The following is a 15,563-nucleotide window of genomic DNA, read 5'->3' on the forward strand; positions in this document are numbered from 1 at the left end:
TGACCTCAGCTTCCCTCAGGCTGATCTGATCCCAAATCACAAAGGTGAGGCTTCTTTCCCTTTCTGTTGTGGAACCAAAATTGTATCAGAGGGAAGCAAGGTTTTGGGGAGGGCAGGCTGGGAGTGCAACGAAGCCTTTTATGAGGCAAGCGCCAGCCTGCTCTGCAAGACCCCAGTGCCCTTTTACCACCTCTGTTTTCTAGGGAAACCCCACCTAACCTCGAGGAAGCAGTTCCTGCGTGAGGCCAGCCTGTCACAAGGAATCAGCTTCATCAAGGATGCAGCGAGCAGATTCTGAACTCATTTGGATCAGTGCAGCTTAGGCTGGGTGCATGCAGAGGTTATCCTCATCCAGCTTAGGGAAAGGCAGGACAAAAAGTACACAGACAGACACGTTGCCTCAGCTGCTGCCTTGGGTCTTCACAACCCCAGCCCATGTTATTTTGAATATTTATGTGCACAAGATCCTGCTTTCAGGAGCGTGCAAGAAAGAACTAGAGACATGAGCATATAAATTGCCTTAGCAGCTCGTTCTTACCCACCTGTGCTACTCTGTTGTCCAAAAAGTGCTCCAGGCTATCTGTTGGTCTAGAGGTGCTTCTGTGATCCCAGAGGAAAGGAAACACGTAAAGGACAGAGCCAAGGCTGGTGGCTGCCATGCACAACTTCTTCAGGGAAGGGGATCAGTGCTAAAAGCGGGGAAGGCAGATGTAGTGAGGAGCCAACAGACCTGAGCAAAAAAAGACTAGCAAGTGGAGGCAGAAGGGGCAGAACCCCTTGGGGTCTTTTTAACCAAAATAGAGTCTCCTACATATCCAGGACAGCCCACCCATCCTGAAAGCAGTTACACAACACAGCACGCATAAGGCTTCCATCAAGACTCTGAAGACCAGGACACACGAAGGGCAGCACTACATGGATTCACACATGTCCTCCTACCGCCTGTGTGCGCCAACTTTGAAAGCCAAGGGAATGACAGGAATCAAAAAAGGATAAGCAGTAATCACATACATTAAGTTTTAAGTCATTCTATTGTTTTACTATGACATTTAATACATATTTTTGATAAATTAGTTACAGAGGCAACTTTTGAGCAGTGGTTGGCAGGAGAAAAAAACCTTCCCACTTACAAACATGTAATTCCCACAAGCAGGAGCTTCCACCCCCCAAAAGGACATTTCCATATCCACCAGTGCGACGTTTGGGCAACACCGTGAGCTTCCTTTTACACAGAGACACAGAAACACCAACACTTCAGTCTGCAAACGTATCTTGCGCTCTCAGGTATGGAAAGGTACCAAGGTGCTTTTTTTTTTGCAAAGTCAATTTTCTCAGGGAAAGCTTAACTGACACGAGCTTTTGAAGACCTCTTGGGCTCAAGACCATCTAGGAACAGAGAAGGAAACTGAAGCCAGGATTCCTACCCAATCTGTAAGCTGCAGGGCCTGTGCACTAAGCAGCCCTCCCTACAGATGCCTGCTTGCTTCCTTGTCAGCCATCTCAGTCTTACCTGAAAGCACGGATATTCCACTTATCTGGAACATCATCTTCCCCAGCCCACATTTACGTTGATCTCTGCTGTGCTTCTGTCCCATTCACACGATCACAGAAAAGTATGATAAAAAAAAAAAAAAAAAAAAGACAAAACAGCTCAAAGCACAAAGTGCTTTGCTAACTCTCTGCCATTAGTCAAAGACAAGCAAAACACCCGTGCTGAAAATGTCACATGGATGAAACCATTGCTGTGGTGGAGTGCTGCAGGGACATTTCATACGCACGTACCAGAAGGCATCACAATACCTCAAAGAGAAAGTTCAAAATGTAATTTGAACAGCTGAAACCTGCTACACTTAGCAAAAACTTGGTTGAAAACAGAGGCATAAATCCCTAAGGTGGTCTTAGTTTTTTGAAAAAAAAAAAAAGAGTTTATTATTTCCTGCAGCTTGCAGTTCACATGGCTTGATGCCAAACTACACTTAATAAACGAACACCTAATTAAGTACCTCTTCCAGAGCCCTCCACTTCGCCTCCTCCAGATTGAAGGCATTCTGCACCTCAGGTCTCAAATGAGCAAAACATACACTGTGCTGCAGAACCCTGGATTTCCACAGCCTGCTTACAAAAAGCAGTTTGTACTTTGCAGTTTTCTCCCACGCATATTAATGCGAGCAATCAGGCTTCTACCGCTCTGCAGATCTGACAACTATCAGAACAGCTACGTTCAATTTCTGTTCCAGGCTTGTCTTTTTTTTTTTTTTTCCCCCTTCCTCCCCTGCATTTCTTATTTACTTATTTATGTATTTCCCACTGCAGATGTTACCTTAGTGAAATTGCAGAGCAGCAGCTCACCTTCCTACAGCAGCAGAGGGCTCACTGCCGCCTGCCTCGCCTCCGCAGACCCCCAGTACTCAGCTGCTCTATTGCCAGCTCACACACATCAGGGCTACTGCACAGCTAGAGAAAGAACAGGCTGGGACAGTGCTCCTATACAGCAAAGCTCCTACGCAGTCCCACCTAAGCTATGAAGTCCGTACAGTGCAACATAAAGGAGGAGGGGGAAGAAGCGAGGTTCTCTCGCAGTGACAACTTTTACAGAAGACTCTGTCATTTCTAAATTAATGCTTGATGAGGCAAAAAGCCTTTGCACGACATTGAATCTTCCTCTGTCAGTCAGAGTAGCCACCAACGGACTGCTCAGTGCCAAGGTGCCGTCAGCTGAAGCGATATTAGGCTGTATTTACGAGACAGAAAGAGACAGAAACAGAGGCATTAGAGAGGCTTTTCAAGCAGCACTGTTCTTCGCGTCACAGAGCTTGGCTCTTTCTCACAAAACCACTGGAGAACTTACACAGCAGTGGTAGAAGGGCAAGATTCCCTCTACCATTCATTACCTTCGGAGCTGGATGAGCACCACTGTACTCATCAAAGCTCACCTCCCCACAGCCATGTTTCACAATGCTCCGTTGTGACAGCCACTGTGCTGGCAGCTGGAAAGAGGAGCAGGGAGCGCTGCTTCTCTCACACCCAGCATGGGTACTGCCCTCACACCCAGCCCTCAGACCTGCTCTGCAGCACCCTTTAAGGAGAAACATCTCTCCCTCTGCTTTCTCCCCAGTCCAGCCTCTCTTGCTGCAGATTACATTTACCTCACTCTCATTCTGAGCCAACGGCAGCATCACCTTGTCCCTACACATCTGAAGGTTTTTACTGCAATTTTTGTCATTGGGCTTAAGAAATTCAGAGCAAATGCCAGCCCTGCCCCATCCCTTCAGCTGTTTTTAATGAATGGCCTCATAGATTTGCCACTCCAAATCTGCCAAGGCCCAAGCACTGCTGCTATCAAAGGGAATTTCTGCTTCCCAAGGGCAGGTGAGTGTTGTTACTGAGATTTAAGAATGGGTTAGGGATACCGTTAGCAAATTAAAATTCAAGCTAAAATTACGATTTCCTTTTGCTCACGGAATCTCCTACATGCAGGAGCACTTCAGAGGCCAGGTACCCACCTGCAAACAATTCCCTGCTTTGTTTGCCACCATCAGGCTCTGACCTTGCCTGAGCAGTGCCCACAGCTGAGATCTGCCCCAGAGCCTGACACCTTCTTTACTGGGTGAGAAGCACAAGGAGGCAGAGCTGGGCCATTACTGCTGCTGGTGCCCACGCGCCACTTTCTGATTACTCACCAAGCAACACAATGCCGGAACAACCTGTAGATCACAGCAGGCACGCAGCAGGACAAGAGTGTAATCAGACAGCTCTGTGAAGGAGACATTAACAGGGAAAGATTATTTCCAGTGAATGCAGCGCAAGGCTGGCTGCTGGAGATGGGACTTGCTTAACAGTGAGCTTTGCTGTGGGGCTCTCCTGCTGAGCAGCGACGGGCGAGCTGCATTTGTGAGGCCACCCGCAGGTACAGCACTTTGTGGAAATGGACGCTGGAGACCAAAGTGATTCTACAGCGTGGGCAGCTGTGACAAGTGCTCTTCTGGGCATTTGGAAGGGGATGATCCAGCCCTTTGTCTGCTTCCCAGACCGCAGAATAAAGTGGAATGGGCAATGGGTACAAGCAAACCCCACGCTGACTATCCCTGCCCTTGACAGAAAGGCAGCTTGTAGGAAAGGGGATCTCCTCCCCAGTGTTCTCTTCTCCTCCCCAGGCACCTCCCCACTGTTTCAGCCTGAGCCTGCAGGCTAGCTGAATGATTTAGGCCTTGAACAAAACAAGACCCACCGTTCTCAAAATCTGTATGAGATGCTGACTTCAGCAAAACCTCAATTTGAGAGGAAAGACAGAGCTGGGGGCAGGGAGAGGGAATAAATGATCCCTGCCCTGCCCTTAAACTCTGTAACTCCAAGGCTGTAATTTCTAATAGAAGCAACAGGCAGGAAACAGCTTTTGATTCTCAATCCAGCTACAGTTCCGCCTGGACGTTAGCAGTAGCCATCATGTCTGAAGCCAGGTGATAATGCAACACACTCAATTAACTGCACCCCGCTGTTAATAGCATCTGACAAGTATTATCACATCAGCTGGCCTCTGTTTTCCATTTCTTTTGTGTGTCTGCAAATGAGTTAAGCTTCCCTACCTGGGTACTGCTCACACGTGGATGCACAGTGACATTTGCTGCACAATGCCATGTCTCCCTAATACCACACCTGCCTTCCCTTCGTTATCTTAATGTCAGGAAACTTTATGTATGAGATAGACTCTTTCCTGGCTTTTTCTCCTCTATCTCGGATTTTGCAGGTGACTTTTAATTAACACTGTGGGGCCAACTAGATTGTGAGGATGGCATTTGTTTGACATTTGTGTTTTATCTGCTTTTTCAGTAGCAGCAAAACAACCCTCTAATTGCAGTGTCTCTACATTAAATTCATTTTTGCTAAATATAGTTTGGACCTCAACAATATATGCTGCTCCAGAGAAGACAACACCCAATTTGTAATTCTCAGCATTTAGGCAAGAAGAACTCTGGCAAGCATCAAGAACAGAAATTAGCTTGCCAAACTGGAAATGGCCACATTCAGCAGAAATTGGAGTAGAGCTATCTTGGGGGAAAGTGTATTTACAAGCAAAATCTGTCAGAGATCAAGGGCTGACTTTAGTTCATAGCCAGGAATGGCTAGCAGAGTATACAAATCGCAGAAAAAGGAACGGAACATATTACACTCAGTAAACTCACCAACTGCTCAACAAAAAGAGCCATAAATGTTTTACACTGAGGGAGCATTTAAAAGGGGAAAAAATCATAATAAAAGGCTTTTCTCTTCATGCACAACATACCAGAGAGAGCACTGATGAGGAGGTGAGCAGCTGAGACCAATTCCTCATCCTGAAGCTGACAGTTCTGCAACAATACCTCATTACTGCACCCTAAGAGCTGCAAGAAGTCAACCAGGTCTTGCTGTTGTGCAGGTTTTAGCTCCTTCAGATCTGGCTTGTCTCCTGTGCAGATATCATCTAACTGGAAGCAAAAGAAAAAGTAAAACTTCTTGAAACACAGAAGTTTGAGCAAAAGCTAGTGCTAGCTCTACTCAGAAATTACTTTTAGGAAGCAAGCAGAAGTTTCTTTATCTTACCACATCCTCCAAGGCAGTTACCATTTCTTCACGGAGCAGGAGTTCACACAGGCTTTTATATAAAGCTCTTTGCTTTTCTTCTGGGAGCTTTGCAAAGGGCTGGAACTGAGCCTTCAACCATGATAGATCTTTTCCAAGAAAGCAGTAAAAAGTAAAAGTAAGCAGTGCTACACAAATGCCAGTAAGAACAGTTAGCATTTTTGCTGTGCATTTCTTAAGCTGGTGTATCACTGCATCTTGACATCCCCATTTCCATCAGCGTGAGTCATAATGAAAGGCTGGAACACATCCGAATGCATTTCCCTAATGGATCACTGAAACATCAGTGAAAATACTGAAATACAAAAATACCACCACTAAGGATCAATGTTCAGCATTCAGTATTTTCAGTATTTAGGAGTCGGTATTTTAATGTTTGCTGAATTAACCATATGCTAAGTGTCTTGCCTGGATGGTCATCTCCAGAGGACGTTCATTTATACGGCAGAATTAAGTGTTCTGCTCATAACCCAATTTTTTAAATCTGAGGGTTAATATGAATTACCAAGACATTGGTGTGAGTACACACACAATCAGAAGGTCCTGTTGTGACGATAAATTGTCAAGGTCCTCGTATTTTATCGAACAGATCCAAGAATTACACCCTTTCAGCCCTAACCTAAAAATACCTATTGCACTTCATGACAAATGTATTTTTTTTGATTCAAACACCGGATTCATTACAGCATAAATAACAGAAGCAGATGAGAGATCACTGCATTTTTTTCCACAATTCGGTTACGACACTACAACAAAGAATTTTATGACATCAAATTGCCATTTATGTAAAAGAAAGTAAGTTTTCAAGTCAGTGATGTCAACTGGAAGGTTGGAACATATTTTTCCACATTCCAAAAAAATACAGGCATTCAAACTTTCTTAGCCTTGTTTTAAGAGGAGCAAAGACACTTCCCTTTACGTCACTCCAGTGATATATTCTCTTTTAAAGATGCCTTTTATATCTACAAGTTACTTTACAAAAAAAAAAGCTCACCCACAGGCAGATTTTTTTGAGGGTATCTGATGCAATGGTATGACTGTCCAAATAACAGAACAGGAAACCTACTTTAAATTGCTTTAGGAGAAAAAAAATCCTTTATTTTTTCTCTAAGCAAGTGCACGTTAATTAAATGGAACCTTTAATTAAAGAAAACCTTTAATTAAAAGTCTTTTAAGCAAAAAAGGCACAAAGATATGTCAAGCTAAACCAAAAACTGATACAGCGGCTTATTCTTTCACAAAAAAAAGTTTTGTTTTGCTTTTTAAATCTACACACAGAGATAGTCATTCCTCTCAGACACGACTACATTAGATAATCAGAGAACTTATTTCAGGACAACAGATATCTGTTTCGGTCACAGTTAGTCTAATGAACAGCCATGAAAAAGGGGTGAAATTTCGAGATAACAAAAGTAATGTTCATCACCAGAAACAGCTGTAAGAACCCTACCCAGAACTGATGAAAAGTAAAGTGTGTTCCGAGGCCATGATTTGTTTTCCCCTTTCTCATTTCTCTTGTGATAATCCTGCCCCTCCTTCATCCCTATAAAAAGCAAGTTGTGCCTGGCCCACTATACCAATTTGCAAACTTCCGCTTAAGTCATATTTTAATTTCATCAGCCTTAGCTGCTACCAAGCATCTCTCTCAAGCTTCTCAGAGAATAATGAGGGTAAGTGGAAGAGGAGCGGGGTATGCCTCTGTAGCTTTTGAGACTTAAAATAACCTTTAACTAAGGAGCTTTACCGAGAACATTCAGTGACCCTTTCTGTATGAATGCATAAATCATCACTAATTTTACACAGCTTACCCAGAGTAATAGGTTTTTATGTCAGTTCTGTTATATTTTAAGATCATATTAATGGCAAAGGGATTCAGTATGTTCCTAGGGAACAGTCCTCTGCACGTACCCATTGCAGAAGTAAATCTTTCTATTCTTTCAGTGCATTCTCCCAGGAATTCCTGATAAGAGCTATGAAAATGAACCAACAATTTCTTATGTACTATCACACCAGATTATTTCCTTCTATCTTGTTGCTTAACTCTCTGTAATGTAATCACATAAAGCATTTCTGGTAATACCTTGTTTCAATACACTTAAAGAAGCATCACTGGGAACGAGGTTCCTAGCCCCAGAGTACATCCCATTATCAACAGCATCTGGCTGATACAGAAACAAAGCATCTCTGAACGGTGCTGAGTGGGGATAAGTTGAGCCTTCTGTGCTTTCTCTTTCAAAACCTCCTTGTTGTTCATCCAGCAGACAGAACTCTGTAATTAGAAATACAATTGAAAAAAAACATGAAATATACAAGCAGTTACTGAATGAGATGCTAGCTTACATTATCTAGTGTTCTCACATGTGATTTCTTCCTACCTCATCTCTTCTAGATGAAGATAATACCAGCAGTTGCTATCTGTATACTATTACTGCAGCCTTCATGTCTGATGCGGTGTGCACCAACACAGGTCTGTGCTGCAGCTACCGGCTACAGAATGTGCCACCAGCTTCCATGAATTTAATTAACAGAGCTACCAAGTAACATGAAAACTGAAAACTTCCCCCAGACACTGCAAACCTGAATGCTGCGTACAGGAGATGCAGACATGAGTTTGTTGTTTTGTTGTATTTTCTACCAGTTAGGAGGTGCATTGCAACAGGAACAACAGAATCCACTGAAAATGGAGACACATGAAAGCACTTTCTGAGATTGATAAAAACCCCTGAGCGTCCCTCACAGAGCTTCTTCTGGTCATGGCATCGACAGACACCTGTCTCTGACTCAAGCCACAAGTCCATACTCAGGTTCTCCAGATGAGTGAATAATAGTGGGCTTTTCAGGGTCTCTACCCAATTGGGACTGCACCCAATCACGTTCACTGACTTTTCCATATACTGTCTTTTTTGCAAAGACTTCACGGAGAAAATCACAGAATCATCTAGGTTGGAAGAGACCTCCAAGACCGTCTAGTCCAACCTCTAGCCTAACACTAACAAGTGCACCACTAAACCATATCACTAAGCTCCGCATCTAAACATCTTTTAAATACTTCTGGAGATGGTGACTGAACCACTTCCCTGGGCAGCCCATTCCAATGCCTCACAACCCTTTCAGTAAAGAAGTTCTTCTAATATCCAACCTAAACATCCACTGGAGCAACTTTAGCCCATTCCCCCTTGTCCTGTCACCACGCACATGGGAGAACAGACCAACCCCCATCTCACTACAGCCTCCTTTAAGGCACCTGTAGAGTGTGAAAAGGTCACACCTGAGGCTCCTCTTATCCAGGCTAAACAACCTCAGCTCCTCAGCTGCCCCTCACAGGACTTATTCTTCAGACCCCTCACCAGCTTCGTCACCCTTCTCTGGACTTGCTCAAGCACCTCGATGTCCTTCTTGTAGCGAGGGGCCCAAAACTGAACACAGTACTCGAGGTGCGGCCTCACCAGAGCCGAGTACAGGGGGACGATCACCTCCCTAGCCCTGCTGGCCACACTGCTTCTTATACTAGCCAGGATGTTGCTGGCCTTCTTGGCCACCTGAGCACACTGCTGGCTCATATTCAGCTGACTATCAACCAATACTCCCAGGTTTTTCTCTCCCAGCCTGTAGCTCTTCTAGGGGTTGCTGTGCAAGAGCAGAGGTGCCCTGCCAGATACCGGCCCCAGAGTGTCTCGCCCAGCCGCAGGGAGCTCAGCCCATCCATAGCATGACTTCCTGATTGTTTCTAAACAACACCAGGTTTGTCACGCATGTTCCCACTGTCTCTGGCCAATTTCCACCTTCCCAGGTGATAAGTTGTTCCTCAGCTTCTTGTTGTGTCCTTATCAATGGTGGAATGCAAAAAGCAGTGTAACTTTACAAGACCCATTTGGGAGAAATAGAAAGCAGGAATTCTTTATTAACAGTGCAGGGCATAGGGGGGATAATTCCACCCAACATGGACATCTAAGCAAGACAAAGACTACTTATTTATGGTACGGTGATATCCATGTTCCTGCAGTTCACAGGAAAGGACAGGACTTATGCTAATGGTTTCTCAGACCTAATTATTGTATTGTCCCTCCTACTATTGCAGGCGCAGTAACCTCTGGTGGTCACACTTTGGGGACTTTCTGAAGAAGGCTCATAGTTTTCGTCATCTTGTACTTCTTTCCATTTGCACATGCTCAGTCACTATTTAACTGGTTCAGCACTATTGATCTTTTGCAAATTCGGCCAACTTAATTGTTTTAAGAGCTACTTTGGACTCCCTATTCCTTCTTCAGCCTGGACTTTGGAGATAGAGCAGAGTCTTCTTATCACACGAGGCCAATAAAACAATTGAGCAGTATAAAACTTTGTGGCTGCTCCTGTCCCCACCACTTCCCATTGCCATGACAACTCCTCACCCCCCAAATGACTTCTCACCCCCACGTCTCCCTTGGGGACCCACCACCCACAGCCGCTCCCCGTCAGGAGCAGACATCCCCAAACCAATTCATGGCGGGGGCAGCGGGAGAGGGCTGCGTTCAGCCCCCGCTGCCGAGCGATGCAGGAAGAAGTGCAGGCAGAGGCTTTGCAGGGTGGAAGAGTGGTAATTTATTATTCCTGGGGTAATCGTGGCTGCCACCCCCAGCCCGGCCCCAGGTGAGGCCCGGCCGCCTGCTCAGGCGGGGGGCCCGGCCTGCCGGCCCGCGTGCTCCCCGGCCCCCGGCTCCTCCTGCCGCACCCTGTGCAGCCAGGACGTGTCCCCGACTTCGGCGTCCTGCGGGGAGCGTGGCAGTCTGCGCCCGACCTGTCCCGCGTGCCAGGAGAAGCTCCTCTCAAGTCCACGTTCAGTGGAGCGGCTGCGCGCCCTGCGCCGGGGCGACACGCTGCGGGAGCGGTAGTTCGAGGGGCTCCTCTGCCGCTGCTGCTGCTGCTGCCGCCGCCCCAGCCGCGCGTTGCGCTGGAATCTTCCGCGGGGTCTTCGGGCCAGGCGAACAACTGCAACGATGTGCCCACGGCACAGCGGGCAGGTGTCTCTTTGCGCAGCCCACAGCTGGATGCACTCCAGGCAGAAGGAGTGCCTGCAGGGGTCGATGCGGGCTGCGCTGGACAGCGGGCCCAGGCAGATGGGGCACGGCTCGTCCCCGGGGGCCTCCTCGCGCTGCTCCTGCTGTGGCTGCCGGCTCATATTGCCTGCGGCCACCGCAACGTGGAGCTGGTCGTCCTCTGGGGAAGGCTGCCTTGGTGCGGGGCGCTCAGCAGCAGCCCGGGGTCTTCAGCACCTCGACGCCTCGTGGGTCGCCTGCAGCACCTCCCTCGCCTCGTGTGTCGCTGGCTGGATCTCGACACCTCGCAGGACACCAGCAGGACGACTGCAGAAAGAACCAGAAAGAAAATCTTCTAGCAGCAAGAAGACATTAGCTCTCTGGGTTCAACCAATTGTCTGCGGGTAGTACAGCAGCAGCTGTTCTGTGTACGGATTGCAAACATGGCCGTTAGAATGGCAAATCGGCCTGTGGTAGCTCCTTCTTGGCAGGGCCACGCTTAGGCCAGATGAGGCCCATGCACGTCTGTAGGTGTGAGAGCATTACCGAAGGGCCTCGATGGCTCGCGTGCAACAAGAATGGCTTCGCGTGTGCCTTGCGCAACAGCTCCGCCCGTCTCTCTCTCCTTCCAGCCGTAGCACCTCGAACTCTCGAGCTCCACCAGCTGGACTGGCCGCAGGCGCCCCGTGCAGGGCATTTATAGGCAGCCGCCTTCTGTGAGGCCAGAGGTGACATCAGCAGGCTCTGGGGGTGTCCCTGAGGGCAGCACTGACAGAGGGCATCTGACTGAAGCAAGTCAATGCTGTTGTGAGAATGGTGCCCAAAGTAGAGCTTAAAACAATTAAGTTGGCTGAGTTTGTAAAAGATCAAAAGTGCTGAACCAGTTAAACAATGATTGAGCACGTGCAAATGGAAAGAAGTACAAGATGAGAAAAACTATGAGCCTTCTTCAGAAAGTCCCCAAAGTGTGACCACTAGAGGTTACTGCGCCTGCGACAGCAGGAGGGACAATAGGATAATTAGGTCTGAGAAACCAATAAGGCCTGTCCTGTGAACTGCAGGAACATGGATATCACCGTACCATTAATAAGTAGTCTTTGTCTTGCTTAGATGTCCATGTTGGGTGGAATTATCCCCTCTATGCCCTGCACTGTTAATAAAGAATTCCTGCTTTCTAATTCTCCCAAACGGGTCTTGTAAAGTTACACTGCTTTTTGCGTTCCACCATTGATAAGGACACAACAAGAAGCTGAGGAACAACTTATCACCTGGGAAGGTGGAAATTGGCCAGAGACAGTGGGAACGTGCATAAGCAACGTGGTGTTGTTTAGAGAAAATGAGGAACATCGCCACCTCTTGGCTGTCTCAGGATGACAGAAATGAGCAGCGCCACACTGGCTACTTGAAGTGGTGACGTCCTATGCCATCTTGGGTGTCAGTGGTCTAAAAAGGGCCTGTTTTTAACCCAGGAGGAAGCTCCCACAGGGCTTGGGGATGGAAGGGACCTCCGGAGGTCATCTGTTCCAGCTCCCCTGCTCAGGCTAGTCCACCTAGAGCTGTACGGCTGCTGGGCACCGCTGACAAGAGCCTGGCTCCGTCTTCTTTGCATCCTCCCTCTGGAGATGTTCAGACACTGCTATGATCCCGCCGAGCCTTCTCTCTGCCAGGATGACTGCACGGTGTTGCACAGCGCAATCACTCGCTACCCACCGAGTGATGATGCCCACAGACCCCGCGCGGTGGCAGCCACGCTGCGGACAACCCGCTCAGTCCCAGCCTTCAGCACAACCCCACAGGGCATGGGACATGGCTCTGGCCAGTTTGGGGCAGCTGTCCTGGCTGCGTCCCCTCCCAGCTCCTCGTGCACCTGCAGCCTCCTCGCTGGTTGTGCGGTGTGGGCAGCCAGAACATCCTTGACTCTGTGTGAGCAGTGCTCTGCAACAACTAAAAGATTGGTGTGCTATCAGCATCACTGTCTTCCGAAATCCAGAAGCCAGCTCTGTAGCAGCTGCAGGGAAGGCAATGAACTCTGTCCCAGCTGAAACCAGGACAGCCTCGTGCACCTCCCAGCATTCTTCTACCATCTCCTCAAAAGCATCCCCGAGTGCGCGTTTTACAGAATCCTGCTTCTGACAACACTGAAGTTCATGCCGTGCCCTTCCAAAGGGCTGAGCCCTGCAGGAACAGGCCCAGCCTGTGAATGCAGAGAGATGGCAAGTGGGAGTCGGTAGGACGCTGCAATATCCCAGGGCACAGAGGCTTTCTTTGCTGAAAAGTTCTCTTTATTACAGATGGCCACAACCCCCCACTAGGCAATATGCTGTGATTCCAGGCAGGCATGGAGAGAGGTGTTGGGCTAATTTAGGAAAGCCATCTCAGAAGAGACCGAACCCAGGAGTGGGCCCCAAGGAATCAAAAACAAAGTGTCACTGCAAAGACGTGAGGCTCCCATCACAGAGTTCGGAGTCAGCCACGTACCCCCAGCAAAGGTTCAATGGGTTTCATGTCATGTAGGCAAGAACAATTTGTGCAGCACGGGAAGCTCTGAGGGAGAGAGGCGCTCCATTTTGGGTCGAAAAGGAGTCCTATTTCTACTGAGAGAGACAGAAGAGGGCATAGCACACCTCCTTAGAGCAGCCAAAAGCCGCTGCTAACTTCTGTGTTTCACCTGAGACAGCCGACAGACACCGCTGCTTCCTAGGCTCTGAGGATGGCACCCTTCCCAGAGCTGTTCCTCCTCCTGAGACAGCCCGGTGCTCTTGTAGTTCCCTGCCTTTGCCCTTGGTGGTACCTGGTGGTACCTGCAGGCAGCCTCTGCTTCTTAGGTACCCATAGGCTGCACTTGCAGGAGGCCAGCAGCGCCTTCCAGGAATGCTGCGGGATGCCAGGCCCGGTTCCGCAGCTGGCAGGCATTCTCTGCTGGCAGACTTTCCAGAGACCTTTGCTGTCAGCCCTTTTGCCATTCAGGCCAGGTCACCTTTGTGGCTGCTCCTGTCCCCACCACTTCCCATTGCCATGACAACTCCTCACCCCCCAAATGACTTCTCACCCCCACGTCTCCCTCGGGGACCCACCACCCACAGCCGCTCCCCGTCAGGAGCAGACATCCCCAAACCAATTCATGGCGGGGGCAGCGGGAGAGGGCTGCGTTCAGCCCCCGCTGCCGAGCGATGCAGGAAGAAGTGCAGGCAGAGGCTTTGCAGGGTGGAAGAGTGGTAATTTATTATTCCTGGGGTAATCGTGGCTGCCACCCCCAGCCCGGCCCCAGGTGAGGCCCGGCCGCCTGCTCAGGCGGGGGGCCCGGCCTGCCGGCCCGCGTGCTCCCCGGCCCCCGGCTCCTCCTGCCGCACCCTGTGCAGCCAGGACGTGTCCCCGACTTCGGCGTCCTGCGGGGAGCGTGGCAGTCTGCGCCCGACCTGTCCCGCGTGCCAGGAGAAGCTCCTCTCAAGTCCACGTTCAGTGGAGCGGCTGCGCGCCCTGCGCCGGGGCGACACGCTGCGGGAGCGGTAGTTCGAGGGGCTCCTCTGCCGCTGCTGCTGCTGCTGCTGCCGCCGCCCCAGCCGCGCGTTGCGCTGGAATCTTCCGCGGGGTCTTCGGGCCAGGCGAACAACTGCAACGATGTGCCCACGGCACAGCGGGCACGTGTCTCTTTGCGCAGCCCACAGCTGGATGCACTCCAGGCAGAAGGAGTGCCTGCAGGGGTCGATGCGGGCTGCGCTGGACAGCGGGCCCAGGCAGATGGGGCACGGCTCGTCCCCGGGGGCCTCCTCGCGCTGCTCCTGCTGTGGCTGCCGGCTCATATTGCCTGCGGCCACCGCAACGTGGAGCTGGTCGTCCTCTGGGGAAGGCTGCCTTGGTGCGGGGCGCTCAGCAGCAGCCCGGGGTCTTCAGCACCTCGACGCCTCGTGGGTCGCCTGCAGCACCTCCCTCGCCTCGTGTGTCGCTGGCTGGATCTCGACACCTCGCAGGACACCAGCAGGACGACTGCAGAAAGAACCAGAAAGAAAATCTTCTAGCAGCAAGAAGACATTAGCTCTCTGGGTTCAACCAATTGTCTGCGGGTAGTACAGCAGCAGCTGTTCTGTGTACGGATTGCAAACATGGCCGTTAGAATGGCAAATCTGCCTGTGGTAGCTCCTTCTTGGCAGGGCCACGCTTAGGCCAGATGAGGCCCATGCACGTCTGTAGGTGTGAGAGCATTACCGAAGGGCCTCGATGGCTCGCGTGCAACAAGAATGGCTTCGCGTGTGCCTTGCGCAACAGCTCCGCCCGTCTCTCTCTCCTTCCAGCCGTAGCACCTCGAACTCTCGAGCTCCACCAGCTGGACTGGCCACAGGCGCCCCGTGCAGGGCATTTATAGGCAGCTGCCTTCTGTGAGGCCAGAGGTGACATCAGCAGGCTCTGGGGGCGTCCCTACGGGCAGCAGTGTTTTAGTGGGAGTCTCACGTATTGGAAGTGATCATATAATCTTGCTAAATTATGTCCCACTCTTTGCGCACTACTGCATTCGGTCTCTTCTGAGATGGCTTTTATCAATTTGCCTGATATATGTCTCCATGCTTGGCTTCTGTCAGCATGGAGCAGCCATCTTACAACAGCATTGACTTCCTTTGGTCAGGTGACCTCCCTCTGTCAGTGCTGCCCTCCCAAGAACCTGCTGATGTCACCTCTGGCCTCACAGAAGGCGGCTGCCTATAAATGCCCTGCACGGGGCGCCTGTGGCCAGTCCAGCTGGTGGAGCTCGAGAGTTCGAGGTGCTACAGCTGGAAGGAGAGAGACGGGCGGAGGTGTTGCGCAAGGCACACGCGAAGCCATTCTTGTTGCACGCGAGCCATCGAGACCCTTCGGTAATGCTCTCACACCTACAGACGTGCATGGGCCTCATCTGGCCTAAGCGTGGCCCTGCCAAGAAGGAGCTACCACAGGCCGATT

The 15,563-nt window shown here is 49.8% G+C and overlaps 1 protein-coding gene across 6 annotated transcripts in view; it reads right to left on the reverse strand.

Annotated features, from left to right (window-relative positions):
* Positions 1-1,658: 1,658 nt before the first annotated feature.
* The window catches only part of GSDME (gasdermin E), a 35,372-nt gene continuing 21,467 nt past the window's right edge, over positions 1,659-15,563 (reverse strand). For 5 of the 6 annotated variants that reach the window (XM_032181249.1, XM_032181246.1, XM_032181247.1 and 2 more), the window contains 5 exons: positions 7,697-7,885; positions 5,578-5,705; positions 5,282-5,462; positions 3,681-3,754; positions 1,660-2,731 (listed from right to left, as the gene is read on the reverse strand). In XM_032181249.1, coding sequence (XP_032037140.1) covers positions 2,501-2,731; positions 3,681-3,754; positions 5,282-5,462; positions 5,578-5,705; positions 7,697-7,885 — 803 coding nt within the window. In that variant the 3' untranslated portion in view covers positions 1,660-2,500. Of the gene's footprint in view, positions 2,732-3,680; positions 3,755-5,281; positions 5,463-5,577; positions 5,706-7,696; positions 7,886-15,563 lie in introns of all 6 variants that reach the window. The other variant, XM_032181250.1, reaches the window with a different exon arrangement.

This window comes from Aythya fuligula, chromosome 2 (genome assembly GCF_009819795.1).
Source record: "Aythya fuligula isolate bAytFul2 chromosome 2, bAytFul2.pri, whole genome shotgun sequence".
NCBI lineage: Eukaryota > Metazoa > Chordata > Aves > Anseriformes > Anatidae > Aythya > Aythya fuligula.